At 37.7% G+C, this 23,962-nt stretch overlaps 1 protein-coding gene across 8 annotated transcripts in view; it reads left to right on the top strand.

Moving 5' to 3' along the window:
- The window catches only part of GRIA3 (glutamate ionotropic receptor AMPA type subunit 3), a 277,428-nt gene extending 254,285 nt beyond the window's left edge, over positions 1-23,143 (top strand). For 4 of the 8 annotated variants that reach the window (XM_084790517.1, XM_084790518.1, XM_084790516.1 and 1 more), the window contains 3 exons: positions 12,880-12,994; positions 15,587-15,835; positions 20,901-23,143. In XM_084790517.1, the coding sequence (XP_084646643.1) occupies positions 12,880-12,994; positions 15,587-15,832 (361 nt within the window). In that variant the 3' untranslated portion in view covers positions 15,833-15,835; positions 20,901-23,143. Of the gene's footprint in view, positions 1-12,879; positions 12,995-15,586; positions 15,847-20,900 lie in introns of those variants that run through there. The other 4 variants (XM_084790521.1, XM_084790519.1, XM_084790520.1 and 1 more) reach the window with 3 other exon arrangements.
- The last annotated feature ends 819 nt before the right edge of the window (positions 23,144-23,962 follow it).

Here is a 23,962-nt window from a genome sequence, read left to right as displayed (position 1 = left end):
TTGATGAGAAACATTAATGATATCCCAAATGAGAAGACCTCAAGGATTTGGAGTTTTTACGTAGTTGCCAAGTGATAACTGCGGCTAGATCACATTCAGCTCTTGTTCCTACAACTTCTCTCCATCTGGATTGACCCTCAAACATTAGAGGCTACTTCCCTGAGGCATGAAAGTGGATAGAAGCATTTTAAAGCAACATGTCAGTAACCAAGAATGAAACAAAGTGAGTATTCTTATTAACAATCCTTTCCATCCCTACAGATTCCAATTAATCAAGGTTTTACTATGTGCCAAAATACAATAACTTCCTTTCTCGACAATGTAAACTGATGATGCTGACAATTTAGCCAATCATTTGCTTCATTTGATTTTTACAATGGTTACCCTGATGCCCAAAGTATTTAGCACCTTCTTCCCACCAATTTTCTCATGTTATTAGCAGGCCACCAAAAACCTAATTCTATTATTCAAGTGAGTTACATTATGAAAATGAAGCTGGATTGGATATGTTGTTCTCATGAACTCATCATTCAAAGGAACCATGGACTGAATCAAGATGACTCTAAATAATCTACACAATGCGCAGAAGTGTCCAAACATTTTACAGTAACCAAGGGCTTGATGTTTTACACACACACACACACACACACACACACACACACACACACACACACCACCAAAACAAAACTTGCACAAATTTACTTTTACTTTTTATGAAATGTTTTAGTATCATGAAGACCCTAAAGCATTAAACTAGCTTTTAGCTAATTATAACCAGCAATTAAACTTTTTGTTCCCATTTTCAGTATTGCCTCTGAGTTTTATCTAGTAACTTTATTGGTATCTCACATTCCTAAACTTTCTGAAATCTGGCATGCAAATAGAAAATATTTCAGTAGATCTTAATTGTTTCAAACTTCTTTGACCATTGTGCTACCTGCCAGGCAACTTTCAAATTACATTTCCTCGTCATCCTTTCAAGTTACCTTTTGAAATAAGTCAACCCCATTCTCAACTATGGATAATAGTGTGATTGGTGCTGCATAGCCAACGACTGCTTATTCCGCCTATGAATTACCAAGGAGCCTGCCTTTATCTTCTTCCTTCTTGATACCTGCTGTTTTCTGGGAGTGAACACAAGAAGGAGCATGAAATGAACTTGACTGACTCTGTTTCACCACTACTTTGTGGGTAACATCCAATCCGAATCCATGGAGAAGGTAGAGATGCACTGAAATCTCATTAACTTGGAGTGCTTTGATTAATAATATGGAATATACTAGACAAGAACCTGCCTACCAATTAAATTGATATTATTATGGATGTGGACAAGAGAGGTTTGTTAAGCAAATGAAGAGTTGAGACTAGACTATCAGTTGAATTTTTCTTTGAGAGAACAAACTTTTTTTCCCAAATGTTGGAAGCACTCATTAAATATGATCATATTAATCATAAATCTATCTACTAAGATAGTTCTCATGTGGACCTCCAATAAAGCAATGTTTTATAGCCAGTCTGAATTGAAAATATAACTAAAGGTAGAGAATGTCGTACTTCAGACTTATTTTGTAACTCAAGATATGCTCACTCATTAAGACAATCCTTCCTCTGTACTAGTTCAAATCGAGGAAGTTTTACCTTATTAGTAAAATGGCTTGAGAATTATACTTCTTTATTGACTCTTGTCCCCAGTTAACATGACAAAATGATCACTGAATGTACCATCATATTACAAGAAAGGTGAGGTCTGGAAATGGTAATGACTTTGAGGTCACACAGCCAATGCCGTCACATATCTTTTCTGACTTTCAGGCTCACCTCTTTAAATAATATTGGAGAGAGCAAGTTATTGCAGCTACCCACACAATGAATGATGTGGGTCTGATCGCATGTGATATGTTTCTATAAGAATCAGGTTCATTCTCAATCACCTTGGTTACTAGGCAAATGGCATATTTAAGACATTCTAGCCCTCAGTAATGATTACTAAAAATGATAATAATCACAAAACCTGACAAGTATAAGTGCTTCCACTATTTCAAAAACACTTCTACATCTATTATCTCTGAAACCAGGAAAGAGGGAAAATACCTGTATTACTTATCTCTGTCTTGCTCCTACAACCTTTAAATTATGATAAATGGGCAATTATGTTAAATTGTTGACTTTTCCTTGTCTAACATGAGACAGCATGGATTCTGACCATATTCTACAAAAGTTACTGTGCTATGGAGAAAACAGCAACTTTTCACGTTGCCGAAAATTAGTACACTCTTAAAGTGATGTAATAGGTACTGTTTTCTCTTCTGAATACAAGGAATAAAGAACAAGGTCATTAGCTGGAGTAGCCCCTGAACCAAGCCAATAAGCTAGAATCAAAACACTGCTTGCCTGTACCAATTCCTTTAGTCTGGGCTAGTAAATCCTGGCCAAATTATACCTGATTGGCCCTTGATGGTCTATAAATGCACAGGGAAATATCATGGAAAGAAAAAATGTGGTTTGGGAATTTCCAACCAACAAATAACCTTATTGTGTTAGTGCTTTGTTATAATACATGTGAAAATGCAGTAATTAAGAAGCTGTAGGTTGTTTCAGCTATAAACCCAGATTACCAGAGATTTGTGAGACAGCTGATGAAAGTCTGTCATGATAAAACAGCAGATAGTGATTTTGCTTCGTTCCCATATAAAGACATCAACTTTCTTCCACAGCTATGTATCAATCATCTTACATCTTTAAATTCTAGTCCCTCCACCCACCTAATTTCATTCCCTTAATCTTGTATAAACAATACCAGCTCAGCTTTCCTATATACCTTTACCTTAGTAGAGCAAAGAATGTCAGTAAAACAAGCTATTTGTACCTGGCATGACAAGGTATTACAAAACCTATCCCATATCAGCCTAGATTTCTATCAATGGATTTAAATAGACTTCCAGTATCTAAAATTTAAAGATGAAAAAAAAAGCAGCCCACATTGTGTATCTTTGAGGACAATGAGACAGGATGTTTAAGTGTGACCATTCTGAGCTCCTAGACTGCAGTAAGAATTGTGCCAAATGTAGGTACCTTCGCTTGTAAAGCATATAAGGAAATGAAAGACAAAAGGCTATGCAGGTATGCCACCATTATTTAAATAAATGATAGGAAGATCATTATGGTGCAGAGTACCAATAAAGACATGCAGTTGAAATTGAAATTGAAATATACAAGAACTATAAGAAATTGACAAATATGTCATACACATTGAGAAAAATCATGCCATTTATTTTAATAGATTCAAAATCTCCATGAAATTAAAATTAGTTGTATCTACTTTCATCTGTGTGCTTTTAAAGTACATTTAAAGTTTGTTCTCTTAAGAAATTCAACTGTTTGCTTCCTCTTCCCTATATCTAGCTATCTTTTTTTTCTCCCTTAAACCTATACATTTGCTTAGCAAGTCTTCCATTCAGAGACAGTAAAAACTGGCACTTTGAGATAGCCTGATTCCAAATATCCTCAGGTACCTAGATGAATGAGACTATAACTGTTTTTTTTCCCACATGTATAAATGAGAGCTTCCATTTTGTGTGTTTTTCTTCTCCTGTGTATGTCTACAATTTTCCTCTCCTATGCCACCATCTCTTAATCACTTCTCTTCCACACCCAGAATTCTTTGACAATCTTGGGCCTTAGGGAATGGATATGAATCTGCATCTGCCTTTATCTGCAACAAAAATGGATCTTTTACTGGCAGGAGCCATTTCTAAAGGTTGACATTTTGGATGCCCAGGGTTAAGATGGATCCCAATGACACTTTATTGACACTGTTATGTGTATAGGCAAGAACCATTACAGAACGATGACACTTCCTGGTTCTTAGCAGAAGTTCCTGTGAATCCCCAAGACTGGTTTGGGATCAAGGAGTAGGGTGAGTATATTATACTCTTCATTGGTTTGCATGTTTCTGTGCTGGTACTGCCTCCTGGAAATACGAAGAACCTGACAATTTTCTTTCATGGTAGTGACTAAATTTGCTCCTTGAACTTATTCGGGTCTTCTTCTCAAGAACAAATCCTCACTTTCTCTTAAATGGCTGTTTCAAGCAAGGAACCATTTGTCTTAAGAACTGAACCAGTCCAGTACTGCCAAAACCAATGATTATGCAAATGATGCTAAAAAAAAATAAATTCTGCCATTGGGGCAAAATATAACCCACAAAGAAAATACCATTTAATTTTTTCATTCTTTGACTTAAAAACAATTGACTGTGTGGCCTTAACATAATTTCTATGATTAGGACATGATTGATTGTATATATTATTATCTGATAACATGAATGTGTTTCTTATCGAAAACAAAACCCAAAATATCCAATACCAGAACTACAGAAAGAACAGCAGGAGTGAAAAGCAAGAAGGTAAGAATGATGTTACACAGTTGCCAAGAGGAAGGACACTGTTGCCATGGCAAAGATTGAAATGATGCATATCTGTGCCCTTTCTTTCCATTGAAGATCAAATCACTGGGTTTCATTTCATTTGAAGAGGTTGTAGAACCACACTTTCTGAAAGGTAGGACAGCCATGGAAAGGAAATATGAAAGATTTGATGCACCTAAATTATTTTTGTTTATGGCGGGAGTTGGGGTTGGTGGAACAGGGAGGTATTTTATGGAGAACAGTTAAAATCCATTCTCTTTTGACTTTTTAGAGAGCGGTATAGCATTTGGCCCTTGGCACGTGAGGCTGGTACCCATTAGTCTGAGGTGGCAAAAATGTGATCTAAGTGTTGGATTTACATTTTCATTCATTTTATCTATCACTTAAATACTTCTCAAATATAGATCTAAAGCAACAGCATACTGTATTTTAGTATATACATATTCTATATACATATGCATATATAAACATATATATATATAGTGTCTATATGTATCTCTATATACACAGACACTCACAGTAAAACTACTAGTTTTTCCTGTCTAGCATCACTACTAGGAATGCAGGCATGAAGTGTGGCTGCTAGAATGTGTGTTGGAAGAGATTGGTATGTACCTTTGGTTTGGCAATCTGTACCATGTTTATAGGTCAGATATATAGCTACTCCTTATTTCTATGTTTGGTTACAAGCTAAGATTGATTATGTATAGTCTGAAGACTTACATGTCTTCAGAAATACTCATCACTTCAGTTTCTGTCCTCTCTTGGAACTCCTGGAACAAACTAAAAAACACAATTATACATGATAAACGCCAACCAAATTTGATATCTTGAACTTCTAATGCATGTCAAAATATAATATTTTTAGCTTACTTGGACAACAAGTGGGAGCCACATTTACAATGGAATTTTTCACTGAAACACATCAAATATTTCTCCACCTTACTATCTCTCCTGAATCCTGTCTCTCTATTGGGAACAAATTGAGTAAAAAATCTTTACAGACAAGTTAGAGTATGTGAAATAATCCATAGTGAATAATTCTTTTTGCATTCTTGCTTTACAGAAGTAAGCCAGACAAGGATCTGGTGGGGTTTTGGCTTTGTTTCGTTTCTTGGTTTTTGATAAAAATCCATCAGGAAAATCTATGATGTGTAGAATCAGAGGTTCTCTTGTTTTGAATGTGAGAGGTTTTCATACAGAAACGCCACTGCATTGAACTGCATATTTCAAGTTTACTTCTGAGGCTGCTGTGAAAGCACAGATGGTCATCAATATATTTCAGTCATTAGCATTGTTAGGCCCTTAGAAAAATGACACACAGCTTTCAGCTCCTAATGTTATATGCATACATTATTGAATTTGCTCTTTGCATTTACATTAAATTATGATCCCATTAGCAAGGAGTTAAATAGGTTTGAGCTACATTTGTGAACTACATGGTTATAAATACACTTTCAGTGGTGGCTTCTATAAGCTAAGCACTGCATAACTCTGCAAATCATTGCCTCTTCCTCTGTGAAAATGAGAGTCACTTGAACAGTCAGAATCTAGTAATGCCAACAGTTAAATGGTACGGAGACAACTCTTAGTGATCCCAAGGCAAAAAGCTTGAAATGGCATAAATATTTATTCTCCTGCCATCCTGAAGAAAGTAGGGAGACAGGATATTTTTAATGACTCCAGGCACTTAGACTGTTTAGTGTATGTTTTGATCTGCTACAGCCTCCAATCGGGGGGGCATGGAGACAAGTAAATCCCTTCACTACACAAATCTCAGTTAACTAATAAAAAAGAATACAAAGTCACATGGTAAATCCTATTGCTCAGCATGGATTCTTCTCTTTTTCTTAACCACCAAGTGGCTCCAACAAAGCTGTGCAGTGATATCTGTACCTGCCTGTGCATACTTCTTATGCAGGGTAATACTACAGCTTCTCCAAGAGATGCTGGGAGGAGAGACTGGGTGACTGATCTCCATGACTACCTGAAGTATTCCATTTTAGAATGGCCAGGAAAATGGAGAATAACTTTTTTATCTCCACTGGGCTGATGATAATCCTCAAGGGCTGTTCAGAAAGGTACCAAGAAGCAAGAATTAGTACCTTAAAAACAAATGTTTGGATGCAGAATAAGGTGGCAGAAAAACATCCAGCTTACTTTGTGATCATTTCAATTTTCATCACCTAAATACTGCATTGTCAGGGTAGATTTCTAATTAGTAAGCTCACTATCCTTGTTCATATATTTCCTTTACTTTGTGTGATCTTTTCTTTCTCTACAACCTACATTTTGATACATATATCTATCCTTCCTAAGGGCACCACTGGAGATCTCCTGGAATCATTAAAAAAAAGAGCATTTGCTCTTTCAGTATCCCTGGTCAGAAACATAAAGTGAAATTTTTTAGAACTAAGTATATCATCTAGTCTCTCAGATGGATAAACTATAGCATGGGTTTCTATATCTCCAGGATCAGAGTTGCATCCACAATTTAAACTCCTCTCTCATTCCTTTTAGGGTCCCCAGATTACTTGGGGATATCAACTTGGTAATGAACTTGTTAGACAAAAAATATATATTCTTTTCCTCTCTAGAGAAGCTCAGCATCCCCCACATAACTCCATTGACAACAACATGGCTCCAAGCTGCTTCATTTACTATTCTAAGTACTTAAGGAAATAAAAATTTTTAAATAAATTTGGCAGTTGTTTTAATCAAAAGGCTTATTTATTTACTTTTAAAATATCCTACATTCAGAATGGTTGGTTAGCTCAACTGATAAAGCTTCAGAGTGTGAAACAAAATATTCTACATTCCCAGAAGAAAAAGCCAATAGTATTCTTATCCTTAAGCTGTCTCCATGTATAAAGTTTACCACTGCTACGACACCATTGATTCTTTGAAATGGCTGGATAAGCCAGACCCTGAAAGTCAGAAAAGCACAACCAGAGGGTCTATGTGCTGGACCTTGTATACAGTCAGTCTTTTCTAGCTGAGCTATTGACAGGTGTGGATGACTGAGACAAGCAGAAATTTTATCATCTAATCATATTTTCTTTGAAAATACCATTCATGCCAGGCTTCCTGGCACATACCTATAGTCTCAGTTCTTGGGAGGTAGAAGCAGAAAGATGAATAACTCAGGATCAGCCTCATCTAAATATAAAGGCTAAGGCTAGCTTGGGCAGCATAAAACTAGAGAAAGAGATAGAGAGAGGGGTAGGGAGGCTCAGTGGGTAGAGGCACCTGTTTTTTAGTTTGATGATGAAAATTCAATCTCCAGGACCCACATGAAGGTAAAAGGACAGAACTGATCCCCATGAGTTTCTTTCTGATTCTGACCTTCTCATGTGTACCGTGGCACACCCACACAACTCACAATTTCAAAAAATACAAAAATTTTAAAAAGAGAGAAAGAATTATCAAAGCATTATAAATTATAATATCCCTCCTATATTAAAAGATAATAAACAAATGGCAGTTCCTGACTGTCCTCCATACTCAGAAATAAACATCCTGGTCTAGGTCAGTGTTATATTCATGTATTTATAAGGACGATGTAATTCACATACTTCCATGCACTGCTTCATAATCATTGTTATGACTTCTATGCCATAAAACATTTTCTTCTCTGGAGAACTTTACATTCTTTCTAAAACCCCCAAACATTTTTTAAACAAAGTAGAATACCAAGTTGCTTTGTAAATAGTTTCTATTTCGTCATTTGCAGTGTCTTGGGAAGATTCTTATTTAAATACACACACACACACACACACACACACACACACACACACATGTTGCTCAAACTTAAAATGTGAAAGGTGTGTAATGGAATTTTAGAAATAGGAAAGAAAAATGGGGCTTGGGGATATTTCCAGGTCCCATCAGATTTCATCAGAAAGCACTCCAGTTTTCTCCTTTAGCTTGCTGACCAATGTCTCTAGCCTACGAGGGTTCTGCTCAGCAAAAAGTTCACAGCAAGCCCTTCAGAAAGCGACTGCTTGGTTAATTTCCATGATCGAAATCTGACCTACTTTGTTTAATTCTTTCTGTTCTCTATTGAGGTGAGCATAATAAATATTTCTGACTTCTAATTCTCTTAGGTACCAGTCAAGGGCCTGCAGTAATTGCTCGAGACATCACCCACGAGAAGCATTGCTGCTTCAGAGTAAAAGGCCTCAGCTGGAATATATACCCTTGCTAGATTGATAGTTATTTGGAGAATTGGGGTCCCTGAAAAAATCATTATGGACATTTAAGCCTGAAGAGAAAAAAACAAGGAGCACTACCTACTCTTGTCCGTATTTCAGTGGGTAATGCATAGTAGAGAGCTCAATGTATATTCATTTGCCTTTCGGCCTGGCCTGTGATATGTGGAGGCTTAAGCAAATTGCTTGACCTGTGTGTGCTTCAGTTTCATAATTTATAAAGTGAGGACCATAAATCTGCCTTCTTGGGATAGCCATTAAACTTGACTGATAATAAAATTGACTGTTGTAATTATGTAAAGGAACTAGATTGAAAATGAAAAGCTGAAAGAGTTATCTTTGAAATGGCTATTTACTAAAAAAAATTCATAAAGGAGGCTACAAAAGCATAAGCTATGATCTATGCTTTTGAGAAGCACATGGCTTAGGAGTCACACAACATGCATAGAAATAAGGCAAGATGGAGGATGATGGAGGGAAGAGAAAAAAAAACATTTGACCCAGGGGGAAAAAAACATCCTGACAAAATAATATCTAAAATGATGAAATGCACACCTAATTCTCTTTTCTACAAAACATGAGAGAGAGAATATATTTAGTTGATTTGAGTTAGGCTTCATAATACATACAGTAAGGCATAGGAAGGGAGAAACCTGTATGAGTCAAAGTAAGTCTACTCTACCGTTTTGGAAACTTGGTCTATCCTACAGCAACACAGAATGTTGGAAGCTTTTTTTTTTTAGTAACTATTCTCACCTTGTTGAATGGTATTACATGTGATTTTGGATTACACCTTTTATGTTCCTTGGGTCTGCTAGTTCTTCAAATGTTCGTTTTTGCCCTCATTTCTGTTTTGAAGTTCCCAAGAGCACATTGGTTCCCTGCCTAATTTCATTAACACCCTTTCTTTCTTTCTTTTTCTCTAATCAAAGACTAACCTTCTAGGAGTATATCATTTGTCAGAGATCTTTACTGCCCTGGCTATCTCAGAGGTGATCTGGATGCTTCAAAGCCAGGTTTCTCAGTCTCGGCACTATTGGCATTTGGAGCCAGATGATGCATTGTTGTGGAGACTGTCCTGTAATTATAGGATGCTTATCAGCATGCATTGTGTCTACCCATTGAATGCCTGCATCATTCCCCAGCCCATTTGTGACAACAAAAATGACACCAGGCATTACCAAATGTCCTCTGAAGGACAAAAAGCCATGCCCTACACCCCTGCTCAAAAGCTATTATACTAAAGTAACCTACACCGTAAACTGGAGTGGGGAAGAACTACTAGCTGTTCTGTAAAAGCTATTGGATGGCCCAATGTAGGCATAGGCCATTTGTCAGAAGGAGAACACTAAGACGCAGAGATACTAAGTCTGGGCCTAGGCAAGAGTCTATGGTGGACATCCTAGAATAAGCCCCTATCACAACAAAATTTGTCCATTCTCCAAAGCAATGATTCTAAAACATTTTGTTCCAGGACTCTTCATATTCTTAAAAATTATTGCAAAATCCTAAAAAGTAATATATATATATATATATATATATATATATATATATATATATATATATATATATAGTATCTATTAATATTCATCCTGTCAGAAATGAAAACTATAGAAAATAAAGGAATATGTTCACTGATTTATTTTTAAATTAACATAGTACATGTTATCATAAACAACTATTTTCAAAACAAAAGTTAGAAAAGTGAAACTAACCTATATTTTTGCAGATCTCATAATACATAGCTTATATATTAATGGGATTATCACTTCTACTTCTTCATTCAATTTGTTATGATTTCACACATCATGTGGCCTCTGAGTAATTTGTGTATCATGAAGGAATAGTGAAAAAGGCAATTTGTGCCTTGCTATATCTATCAAATGCTTTGACCTTACAGACCCTTTAATGAAAGGGTTTCAATGATCCCCCATGGGTCCCAGGAACACACTTTGAGAGACGCTGCCTTAAGCCCACGCATTCTACTTTTATCAATCTATGCCCCTTAAATGTTTATGAACATCTTCTAAAACCAGGGTCTCTAGAGAATGGAACCTTCCATTAACCCTAATGTGGTAACTTTCATCAGTCTGCTTTGTTCTTAAGATCTAAAAAAAGCAGCAGAACTGAACAAACTGAATGAGGTATTTTTAAGAATTCAAGAACCTTGAAGGAGAATAAGACCTATTAAAGACACAGTCAGAAAACAATGAGAAGCCACTGGACCTTTTTTTGCAGTAAAAAAGGAACTACAGAAATTACATATAGACCTGTTGAGCCCAGGTCACCCTTTCTGTATCTGGAGGTGGCTTCCACAATGCTGTATCTTACACCGTAACCTGGCTCAAAACACAGGGTTAGGAGAGAAGTCATGATGATGACAGAAAAAAAAATAATAAAGAAGAGAGAGAAAGAAAGAAATCATAGGGAACAGAGGAAACAGCAACTCCCACATTGCCCTCAGGGTCATAGATAGCCTCACTGACATTTAAAATAATCTAAGACAACTTTTGCTACCAATACTATTTTAAGGTGGCTCCAAGTTCTGTGTATGCTTTGTTGCAATCCTAGTTATAACTTGAGAAGCTTAGGATTTTGAGGCCAATGGGAGGAACTTGTTTAAAGTATAAAAGGAACTCAATTTCCTTGTAAAACACAGAATGAAGATATTCTGGCTACTATGCCCTACACTAATGAAGAGAGTGTCACCTCCTTGCTACTAAATGTTTATAGCTTCTCAAATCTCAAGTATTCTGAAATTGCATTAGTTTTAAATGATGATACATATCTTAGAATATCTCAAACTAAGATGGTCCCTCTGCTCTCAACTGCAAATGAAAAAAGAAAGAAAAGTGTTTGGGAGCTGGTTTGAGAGAGAGACCAGATGTTTCTGATTATAGGGACTCTAGTCTATAACCAGATATGTTAACTGGTCCATCTTATCTAAAATAAGATAAGAAACATTAAAGTATGTCCATAGTTACATAAATTTGTGTGACTTCCTCCTTTAAAGTCAGTAGCATTAGACCAACACACACTAGCACTGGCAACACTGTTCACATGACTCTGAACATAATTTATTGCCTCATCATAAAATTAGGCCACCCTCTCCATACAACACATTTCTGCTCAAAGTTATTAGAGAGACTTTCTTTCAGATTCAACAGCTGTAGAAATAAGACAGGGTAGTGGTCCCTATTTCTATGTTATACCTGAAGAGATCTCTCAAAGAGAAACATCTTTGTCCTAGGACCAGTAGGATTCCACACATTGTGCCTAATGGTTCCAAATATAATCCTTATACAGTAATTAATGTAGGACCAAGGATCAAGCAGTAACTTAACCTCCTGAGGGTGTCTTAGCCTCTCACTTATAGAAGTATTATTTTACCAAACTATTCATCTACAATCATAGTTTCAGTTTGTCATTTTTCACAACACTGTGCTAATATTCCACTTTGGTTTACTGACTTGACTGCAGACACATTAGAGAGAGAGACAATCAGTAACTCAGAAACATGGCATAGGCCTGTTTTTCTCCTGTTGAAAGTGGCCCTCATCAAAAATGTCAAGGTCTATATTGAACCTTTAATGTTAAGCATAGTGTGTGTGTAGGAATATAGACTGTATGACTGTTGCGTGAGGATATGTGCATAGCTCAGTCCTTCAGTAGATCATTTTTAGCTGGACAAGAGATTTGTATAATAGGGGACAATTAATCCAAAGGCATGCTGTTTATACAGGATCTGTTTTCTGTTCAGATTCATGCATTCGTCTTGGTCCACAATATACAACTGTTTCCCTTTCTGGCCCCATCCCCTTCCCAACTCCCTCCCATACCCATAACTTGCTTTCTGTCTGGAAGTACAACAAGACACCCGGTTAGATCAAACCTAACACACCTTTGTCACAAAGTTACTGCAAGCTGCCGCCGACGATTGTCACTTGAGGGGAGACCCTCCTCACTACACACAGTCTATCTGAGGAGTGCCTTTTTTTCTATCCTCATTATTTAACAGTGTGTGCCGATTACTCAAAGCGATATGGGCAGGCCCTGGTAAATATAGCGTTGCTGTAGTGTTAACTTTTTATAAGGTAATGCTCAGGTTGCCTGCAGTGTCTAAAATTACTCTGTGGCCAGGGCCCCCTGCTTTATCGCTTTCTATAGTTTTAAAGTAGTTTGAAGCTTGAATAACATAAAATAACATAATATAATGTTATTTATGTTATTTCCCACGTGAAGAACGCCTGTAAACCTTGCAGTATTGAAACTCAGTGAACAAGGCATCTTAGACAAGCTGAAAAACAAATGGTGGTACGATAAGGGGGAATGTGGAGCCAAGGACTCCGGGAGTAAGGTCAGTCGCTGAAGGTCTTTTTGTACTGATTAGCAATCACATTTTGACCCACTGTTTATTTTCTACCCCCAAAACGGCTTTCCTTCCCAACACACACACCCTTGCCACAGTGGGACCCCTTCATAACACCAGCACTGTAGGAATAAGGCAAATGCCAGCCTCACAGGCCTGTCATGTGACATCCACCCTTTATGATATAGGCATGTTATGATCAGGGACTCGATCTGGCTCAGTGCATTTCCAAAGCTATAAAATAATGAGCTGTGTTATAAAGGGGTTTTACTGTAGTTCACATTTTGAAAGTTCAAAGAGAAAATATAACAACCAACCTCAACTCAAAAAAAAAAGATTCAGTTGTGACAGTACTTTATCTTAATCTCTTGAAGTGTCAGAGACTGTAGTTGTAAATACCATTGGTTATTAATATATTATGTCTTTGCCATCAGAAAACAGTCAAACAAACAACAAAGACTGGTCTCTGTAAGCAGAATGATTAGCTCCCTCCCAGCTGCTGTCATATTAAATTCAGCATCTGCTCGGATCTCGAATCTCATTAAGTCTGTCACACATTTCTCTTCCAAAGGTGTCATTTGAATCTCTGTATGTAATACTTTGAAAATTTGGTCGCATGCTCCTTAAGGGTACACATTGTCAGGATTCACATATCATTGATAAGCATGGAACACTCTTCCCCGCCTCCTTCCTGCCCCCCCTTTGCTCCCCTAAGAAAGTTCTTTTTAGTTTCAATTTTTGCCTTTTCCTTTTTCTGAACTAATATTGTGGTATCAGTTAATTCATTTCATGAAATGCCACTCATTTTCTCCATGCAATGAACCATTTTGCTACTGGTTTTCTACATCTCATATCAGGGAATTCTGTAAAACTCAACACATGGACTTTAAAATTGCCGTTACTGCTACAGATCACATGGGTTATGATAAAGGATCTTGTCCCCTTCAAACACCATATATATGCATATATGATGATGGCACAATGAGGGTTCCAGAAATTGGCCCATTTCTTGATTGACTATGGACTACTCTTGCAGATAGTCTAGTGGGCCACCTGAAATGACCACTGTCCAATAAGTGACAGAAGATCTTACTGTCAACTACCTATCATTAATTCGAGAAAAGTGACTATGTGTAAGGCTGTCATGGACATGAGGCCTCCCCACATCCCTCCCTAAATACAAATTCAAGTTGAAGTTTTTATTACAGTAAACAGGTATAAGATTGGCTCCTATGTATACAGAATTGGAAGAACATGGCCATTTAAATATATAAGGATTAGCTGAGCCATAGCACTGATGGTTAGCAATGGCCATCATCTGTCCACTATGTCATCATTTAAATAAGATGCTCAAAATTCACAGGCTTAAAATTTGGGTATTCTCTTTAACCCCTTTCAGCAGCAAAATGGTTACATTCCCTCTAAAAAGACTACAAAATGCTATTTTATTTTATTTTTTCAAAGAAAGACTCCTGGCCCTTGGTGTGTCCTACCTCAAGGTAGGGCTCAAGACACCAATTTTTTTCTTTCCATTGTTCAACAGTTCAGTTTTTTCTTTTTAATGCAGGCAGATAGCTTAGTCAGATTTGCTGTTTGACCTGAAAGTCACTGACCGCCTTCCTCAATTTTTCCTCCATCTGAAATAGAAAGCAGATAGGTGTAGCATTTTTTTAATAGTCATATACTCCCTGGAGTAAATCTTAAAATAAACTGAACTTTTTGGGGGATTTTTGGTTTTTTGTTTGTTTGTTTGTTTGTTTTGGGTTTTTTTTTCCTTCAATGGTCTAGAAAATCTTTCTGATTCGTGTGGAGCTAATCCAGGGCACAATGGACCCTCTTGATCGCTCCCTTAAACTTTCAGAAAGATGGCGTGGAGCCAGCTCTTTGTGTTGTACCCTTGTTCTAACAGCACAAAGACTTGCTGCCCTGATTTTGAACTTAGCCATCAAGTCTCCATGGGGGCAGTTTATCAGGGCAGTTTATCAGTCACTGAAAGACAAGAAGAGCTAAACCTTTTTGCACAACCCCCTCCCCATGAAGCAAATCCCCACACAAGAATCTAAGGGACCTCACCTATTATCTTAAAGACTAATTGTGAAGAAAGTCTGTCACAGGGAAAACAAGGGAGAAGGGGGTATTGCGGGGCAGAGAGGGGAAAGAGTGCTTCAGTTCCCAAACGACAAGAATGTTACATTTGTAGAGATTGTGTCACAGCTCAACTCTGGAAAATGGTGTGTGTTCAGGCTGGCAGAGGGATATGTTATGCTTGTGTTTACTCTTTTGTTCCCTTAACAAATGGTGCCTTATTTAGTGGTTGAATACTGTGCTAAAGATTTGGAGATACTGACAATGAAAACAAAGGGACATGTAGGTGAGAATCAAAATTGTCAGCAGAAGCACAATCTACCATCTTGCTGGCCATTGTGAAACATCAGCCAGTTGCCAGAGTTGAGTCCTAACACTTACACAAATGTTTAGTTGTTTTATAATTTAGAACTGCCCTATGCTGTTGTGATCTGTTTTGATGTCCTATTGCCTTTGTTTTCCTCAAGAACTAATCGCCTTGTTCATTTTTCTTAGGACAAGACCAGTGCTCTAAGCCTGAGCAATGTGGCAGGCGTGTTCTATATACTTGTCGGAGGTCTGGGGCTGGCCATGATGGTGGCTTTGATAGAATTCTGTTACAAATCACGGGCAGAGTCCAAACGCATGAAACTCACAAAGAACACCCAAAACTTTAAGCCTGCTCCTGCCACCAACACTCAGAATTACGCTACATACAGAGAAGGCTACAACGTGTATGGAACAGAAAGTGTTAAGATCTAGGGGGTACGGTCAAGGTCTAGTAAACTAATCAGCCTTACATTTCTGTGTTCTACCTTTTTTTGTTGTTATTCTTTCCTGTTTTGTTTGTTTGTTTGTTTGCTTTATTTTGGTTTGTTTCTAGCATTGTCTCTTTTCTACTATTTAGTTATCTTTAAACAATGATTGTGCTGTTCTTGTCTGTGATTGGTTCTTTTCTAAAAGCATAATAATTGGAATTAAGTTACGATCTGTGACAGGAAAGGAAAAAACCACAGTTCTTAAGCAGTACTATTCAGTACAAAGATATGAGTAATATGTGTGACCCACATGAATAACATTTTACTATTATAGTAGTTACAGCTTTAAAAGTAAAACAAGTTGGTGGCGCACGCCTTTAATCCCAGCACTTGGGAGGCAGAGGCAGGCGGATCACTGTGAGTTCAAGGCCAGCCTGGTCTACAAAGCGAGTCTAGGACAGCCAAGGCTACACAGAGAACCTTGTCTCAAAAAACCAAAAAAAAAAAAAAAAGTAAAACAAGTGAAGTTAGTCTTAATGATGCATTTCACTGAAGCCAAGATATCCAAACTGTCATTTCAATGTGGTCAATTATACAATAATATTAAAAATGATTGACACATTTTTGTGTTCTTCTATTCATACTAATCTTTGAAATTTGGGGTGCTTTTATACCTAGGGCATGCCTCAAGTGATATTAGCAACATATTAAATATTCCATAGTCACATGTACCCATGGCTACTATCTTAGACATCATTATAATTCTAGAGAAAACAGATATTCTTGAACTGAGGTTTAAGCTAGGAAATAGAAGCAAGGCCCTGCCCCCTCACATAGAGAGGAACATCCACGAAGGAGTTGTGGTTCTTTTAATTAAGCAGCGGAAGTATAAAAAAAATCTCTTAATTTTGAGTCCCTTTGTTATCCCTTCCTTGGAACTGATGGTGCTCAGGTAAGTAAGGATCTAGGTTCCTTGCTGCTGACCCAACCAAAATTAATACTTAGGGAAACCTGACTCCCAATAATGCATCAAAATTTAAAGGCAAGCATGTATTAGGATAATGGCTCCATTCTACAAGTATATAAAAGAATAAAGTCTTATCACCTCCCAAGTACATTTGCCTTACTGATATGCCTAGCAAAAGTGGAACAGAACAATTAGCAACTTTTCATACCTTCTTTTACATGGCTAACTTTGACTTCATCAGTAAATGTTCTAATTTTCATGTTTTGACCTTCTTGTATATAACCTGGAAAATCTAAATTTAATCAATTTTTAAACATTTTATCCAAATAAATCACTTGCCATTATGATGGAAAGCATCATCTTATTTGATTGAGTTGCTGGTTGTCTTGTTGTCCTACAGACTACAGCCTTTGGCTACTACACACTCAGTACAATGAACTAACCTGTTAACAAATTGTTTCCACTGTATTTGTGAATGTTCAACCCATACGTTCATCTGTCATTAGCACTATTAGCATGCAACCATTTAATGTTCTCGTGTGCTAGTACTTTGAGCTGGTGATATAATTCAGTTGGGGGCATATCATTTGCTTATTTAATAAGACAATGCAGCATCAATGTCAATCTAGCCTAATCACTGCACATCCCAAAGAGTTGAAGTCTAATACTCCATATATCTTAAGAATATATAGCAGCTTTCCATGTTCTGTCACACCTATTCTTTCAATTGTGACAAAATGGCTCTGGCAGTATTTTCCTTCACGTACCTAAAACTCAGTCACAGCAAGTGGCTTGTCTAAGGCAATACAACTAGGTAAATTCCAGTCTAAAGTACAGCCTTTCTTCCACTTTACTAAGCCATACCTCCTCCTGCCTCCTCCATCTATAGACGGGAAGTCTTCAGAAAACTTGAAACCTTAGTGAGATTTTGTAAATGTGAGAAGAGATGGTTAGTTTATGCCACAGCTGTCCATGAAAGCCATCAGATGGCTCAACTATTTAAAGCATGTATTGTTCTTGCAGAGGACAAGAGTTCAGTTCCCGGCACCCACATGGCAACTCAGAACCATTTGTAACTCCAGTTTCAGGGATCAAATACCTTCTTCTGGCCTCCATGGGCACTACGCACACATGACATACTTACATTCACATAGACAGTACAAACAAAAGTAAAAAAGTATTAATATATCATTAAAAAGCCATCTTGAAAACCGTCATAGACCATGCCCCACTTCTTGTGTATTCCACTCCATGTAAGAATGATGTTTTTCAATCACAAATTACATGAAGATCTTATGAGAATGTGGGTCCTAATGCAAATTCCAGAGAAAATATCAGAGGAAGAAAAGGAAGGGAAAGGTTAAATAGCAAGCAAGAAAGGAAGGAATAGAAAAAGAGGGACAGAAGAGGAAGAAAAGAGTGAGATGGAGAGAGTGGTGGAACTAGATTATCAACCCTTTAAACATGTCAGTATACTCTTAAATTAAAGGTCCTAGAGTACCATACAAGATGGGAAAGCCTCAAAACCTAGGTTGCTATAGAAAGCTATGGCTTTCTGTCTTTCTTCTAGTCAATGTGAGTGTGCTACTAGTGTGGAAAAAATTTATGGCTAACTGAAATAAAAGTTACATTTAATAGACACCAATACCAACATGGTTATATCCCAGTTGTCTAGTTTCTTAGCAGTCATCTCTGGGAAAATAAAAAAAGTCAGAGAAAAGCCTGTGAAAAAGGCACTTCCCAGCCCATCCAGCCCATGTGGTCATGAGACTTAGCTCCTCCCCCACTCACCTTTGGTCTCCAACCAAGTTCTACAATATCTCTAAGTATATTTTGATCTCTTACCTAGTTTCTAGTTTTATAAGTTGGCCTAGGGGGTCATGGTCTATTCAGGGGCACATAGGTGAAAAGGTACCCTGAAATTTTACTTTTCTTGCTCATTGTCAGGATCTGCTTTAGGAGTTTACAGGACCAGCAATTGATTAGGAAGTATGAATCCATTTAAATCATCCAAAAGAAAAAAATACATCTAATATAGATTTGCCTCTCATTTTCTATGGGTGGTGGCTATGCCATAATTACTGGTCTCAGGAGAACATACACCTCAGTTTCAGATTGTATTTAGCATCCACTAGGGAGCAGAAGTCCTATTGACAAACTAATACCTCTCTAAGTTATTGGCCAGGCATTAGAAGTAACCCCACCTTCAAGCATTACTCAGCAAGTGATCCAAACTCACTGCTTCCTGGGGATGACCCTCTTAACTACTTTTTAGAAATCTTCAAGTTTCCTTAAGGCTAGTGAAGCCTACATCTAGCTTCTTTGGCTTCTTCAGTATTGTTTTTGAAATCCATGTCATTTGCAAGACATCAACAAACCTGAAATTTGGAGAAAGTTCCATTTTTTTTCTAGGTCTATTCTATTTCATCCTATTAAATATTAATATTTTCCAAGTTATCAACTTTGTTTAGGTAGCCTATATGTAGGTATTCTTTAGGCGGGAGAAAGGTTGGAAAAGGAGCTTACACTGTAACCCAGAATGAGCTAACAACCCACAGAAATCCTGTTTCAACCTTAGATTAGCAAATGGTTTGGGAATGCATCTAGTCTTTGCAAAGTAGAAAGAAAACATGAAGTCTGACAGAGAGCCCAGCTTGCGTAGACATTCTTGCTGGAGATTTTTTCCTGCTTAAGGGAGTTCAAAGAAAGAAAGGGAAGGAGGAGGAGGAGGAGGAGGAGGAGGAGGAGGAGGAAGAGGAGGACAAAGAAGAAGAAGAAGAAGAAGAAGAAGAAGAAGAAGAAGAAGAAGAAGAAGAAGAAGAAGAAGAGCAACAACAACTTATGTCAAGTGGGGACAAATTTCTGAGTAACTGAGGGGGTGATGTTCTTTTTTCTCAGAGGGATTTTTATCTCAGTAGTGATGCAGTTTCCCTTAGTGCGAATTAAAAGCAGGAAACAGTCACTGAGAGGTCAAGTCACCTTCTTAGAGTTATAAGACCAGATAAGGATATCCTATTGGAAGGAAGGAAGGAAAGAAGGAAAGAAGGAGGGAAGGAAGGAAGGAAGGAAGGAAGGAAGGAAGGAAGGAAGGAAGGAAAGAGAGACAGCTAAATTACTCAGGACCTGGGGGTGTACAAAGAAAACCTTTTCCTTTCATATTAATCTTTTTGCTCTTTGTACACATCTTTGTACACATCTTTGTACACATTTGCACACATATGTCTATTCTAGGACCAGTTGTAGATAATGCTGTTACCCATTCATCCAAATGCAGGGTTCACTCAAGAAAAAATATGTGTGTTCAATTAGAGTACAGGGAAAGGTGCCTGGGAAGGAATATGAGCCTGAAGAGGGACAAGAAACTGATCTTGACTTTACAGAATTGGGACAATGAATCAATCCCATGCATCCAGCCAAGGCCATGAAAATGAGGGCATTACCAGCATCCTCTCAATCAGGCCCCTAGTTTCAAGGCAAAGTACCCATAGATGCCAAGCTGCTTCATGGGTATCATTGCTTTTGCCTGTTTTCTAGAATGTGCTATCCCTTTAAACTCCGGGTGTTACTTACAGACTTTAAACACTAAGGCTGAAGGTATTAAGATGAATGGGCAGTCCCCAGTCAAGGAACAAATAAGAATTTTTTTTCTCATAGTCAAAATGGATTTGAATCCTGTAAGCTATAATACTGTGTACCCTCTGTCCTAGGTAAAAAAAAAAAATCCTTGTCACCTCTGCAATCAGAATATACTCTGCAGTGAATTTGTCCTGACTATCTCTATTAAAATGCCACTAAAACTTGCTAATATACCTACACCCTGAGTGATTAAAGTCTTGAGGTAGATTTCCTGCATGTTAGTACAAGCCATGCATATCTTAGAAAACCACTTTAATTTAATCTATCCCAAAGCATCTGCATCCAGTTGAAAATTTTAACCAGACCTGTTGCCTATATCTAATCCATCCAGGGGTAGAGAATGGCTCTAGTAATGGCAGTTTAAGAAAACAGTCACGTTTTTTTGTCCAAAGTCAACTGAGCCATTAATAAACATCTTGGTTCCCAATAAAAAGTCCCTTTACACTGTAATGTCCCCTTGCCTTTGCAGATCCCTTCCCACTGGAAGCATGCAATGAGAGGAAATCACTGAAAACGTGGCTGCTTCAAGGATCCTGAGCCAGATTTCACTCTCCTTGGTGTCGGGCATGACACGAATATTGCTGATGGTGCAATGACCTTTCAATAGGAAAAACTGATTTTTTTTTCCTTCAGTGCCTTATGGAACACTCTGAGACTCGCGACAATGCAAACCATCATTGAAATCTTTTTGCTTTGCTTGAAAAAAATTAAAATAAAACCAACAAAAAATGGACATGCAAGATTCCAGTATGCGAAAAAAAATCTTATTCAAAACATCAGTTCAACAAAAGCCATTCTTTGATACCACTGCACAGTATTCAAAACCATGTTCTTTAATATACACACACATGCATACATGCACTATGTACACACACACACACAAACACACACACACACACAATTTAATCTTAATTCAGCAAGTAGACCCATCTAGCTAAAAGAAGTAATTCCTCCTGATTTAAAAAAAAAAAATCTGTCTCCCAGTGTTTGGGCAGACAAACTGGCATTTCTTCTAGGATCTGCTGATCAGATGTTTTTGGTATTTCCTGTTGGTGGTGATGTTCTGTGCACCCTATTTCCTTTTGATGTTGCTGAAACGTGTAAATCTTTAGAATGTAAGTGTGACACTTCAGAAAATTCAAATGGCTTTGGGAAAGAAAATGAGTGATGACTTAGTGTTCTTGCAATGGTTTTGTGAAAAAAAAAATGTTTGGCAAATTTCCCATAGTGGAGAGAAAGGGATTCGTAGAGCTTTTGAAATTGACTTCTGTGTGTACAAAGGGGCGGAGCACTATCAGGCATACCTCTCGGTGCTTTCCTAAAATGGATCCCGGAGCTTTCCAAGGAGCCTGGAATTACAGCTCATAGATCTGTTTTTCTTGCTTCCGTGTGCATTTTAAGTCAATATAGCCGAGTAGTAAGCATTGAGGTGAGGGAAAGGCTGCCTATTCCCCAGTTGTGTTTGGAATATCTTTCTCAGAAAAAAAAAACACTGTGTTTAGCTCTGCTTTCTCTGCTAAGTATGCCTTTCAAGTGTACAACACGGAGACAGGACCGTGTTGCAAGGCAGGCCAGTGGATTCAGACCACAGTTCTCAATCTGACTTTATACTCTTGCTAGGTCTGTTTTACCAACTGTTGCCTGTTACCGCCTGCCTGTGGCTCTCTGTCAGACTGCATGTGTCCTTTTCTAGTTTGCAAAGACTAAGATGCATTCCCAAACCTATTGCTAACCTGAGGGACCTCAGCATCACTCCCAGGTCCTTGCTTGGAGCAGTTTCTCTACTGACTCACCGAAGATTGCTCCACTGCTCCATGGGCTATCAAGTAACTAATTGCATACCTGCTGTTGGCATCATCAGAACAGTCAGAGGAAATAGTCTCCGCTCACTAATTACCTCCTATATAACGACGACGTATGCTTTATGTAGTTCAGTAGTTTGCTCTCATCAGTAACGTGCATTGGAAAGTTTCCAGACTGTACAAATTAGGAGCCCACCTTCATTTCCCAAGTGTGACCCTTAGATGCTTAGTTGACTCGCTGCATATTTGCTCTCGTCTTTAGAAAAGAAAGGAAGAGGTCTCGTTCCAATGAAACATTTCCAGAAAGGTGTAATATAAACTTTCATTCCAGAAAGTGTGTCATAAGCAAATAACTCACCTGTCAGATTTTAAATGGTATTGAACACAAAAGAAAGCTGTTGTGTTTTGTTTTGTTTTCATGAAACTGTGATTTTTCAACTTATGAATGCTATAATGTCCCAGTGTGGGAAGCTAACGCTGTGTGAATATGAAGTTGTATAAACAAACCAACCTATACACAAACGTTTTTCATAGGCACTGTATAAAGAGAAATGTATGTTTATTGACTCAAATCAGTTTTTCAGAGAGGAAACTTTACTGAGATTAAGAAGCGGGTAAATTGGTTTGTTATTTTAAAAAAAACTTGCATGTTTAAAAAAATGTTGATTGCTTCAAATTTCTGCTATTAACTACAAGCTATGAGAGTTTGGCGGTAGTCACTTGAGGATATTTTTTCCCAATTCTTTTCTTTTTGTTGTTAAAGCTGTACTTCAGTGAACAGAAAAATTGCCAAGCAAACTAATGGCCGTAAAAGTGTAAATTGCATGTGTGGGCATAATTACCGAACCCCAGTGCCATGAGGTATTGTACAAAGTTTTAATACATTTTGTAAATAAAATTGTAAAGAAAGAATTCTGCTTCTGTGCTTTGACTAGTTGTTTAAAATATATTTGACATGGATGCCAAGAAGTCATTATTCACTAATTAACTCCTCATATGAAGCCCTGTGAGTGCTCTAACATCCCCCCTTCATTCTGAGAAAATGGTATCTCTCCCCATCCCAACTGCAAATCACTCAGGCCTCAGGCTCTAGGCCTCTCGGACAAACTGAGCCACACTCCCACATCAAGCTTGACTTGAAGGCCTTCTACTTTCTTTCTTTGCCTCCAGCAACTATTAGGATTCTTTCTGCCCCCTCACCAGAAAACCTTTATACAACCAAGTGTCACCAATTTGTATGGGTAAAAAAAGAACACAGTGGAATATATTGGTCTTAGGTTTCTGAGGGAGAAATGAAAAGCCGAACACCATGGCTGATTTGTGGTTTCTGGACATGAAATACAACTTTATCTGATTAATGAAGCAAGTTACATAGAGACTAGTTCTATGCTATGGTCACTCTAGAAAACAGGGGGGTGATCATAGAAGAAAAAAAGAAAGGATTATTATTATTTTTTTTTTTAGAACAGAGAACAATGCAAGAGAAATGCTAAAGAGATAAAGGTACATCAAGTTGCATCAGGACTAAAAGCATCCTCTTCCACTGAGGCTAGACAAGGCAGGCCAGTCAGGGGAAAGTGATCCAAAAGAAGGCAACAGAGTCCATAGCAGGAGAAGGAGAAGGGGGATGGGGAAAAAGGTAGGAGGGTAGGAGGGTGGAACCAGGAGGAGAGGAGGGAGGCGGTTGTTACCAGAGTGTAAACTGAATAGATAAATTTAATAAAAAATT

This window comes from Acomys minous (assembly GCF_964271855.1).
Source record: "Acomys minous genome assembly, chromosome: 7".
Lineage (NCBI taxonomy): Eukaryota > Metazoa > Chordata > Mammalia > Rodentia > Muridae > Acomys > Acomys minous.
The sequence above is the reverse complement of the archived record's forward strand: the minus strand, read 5'-3'. Positions and strand labels throughout refer to the sequence as shown.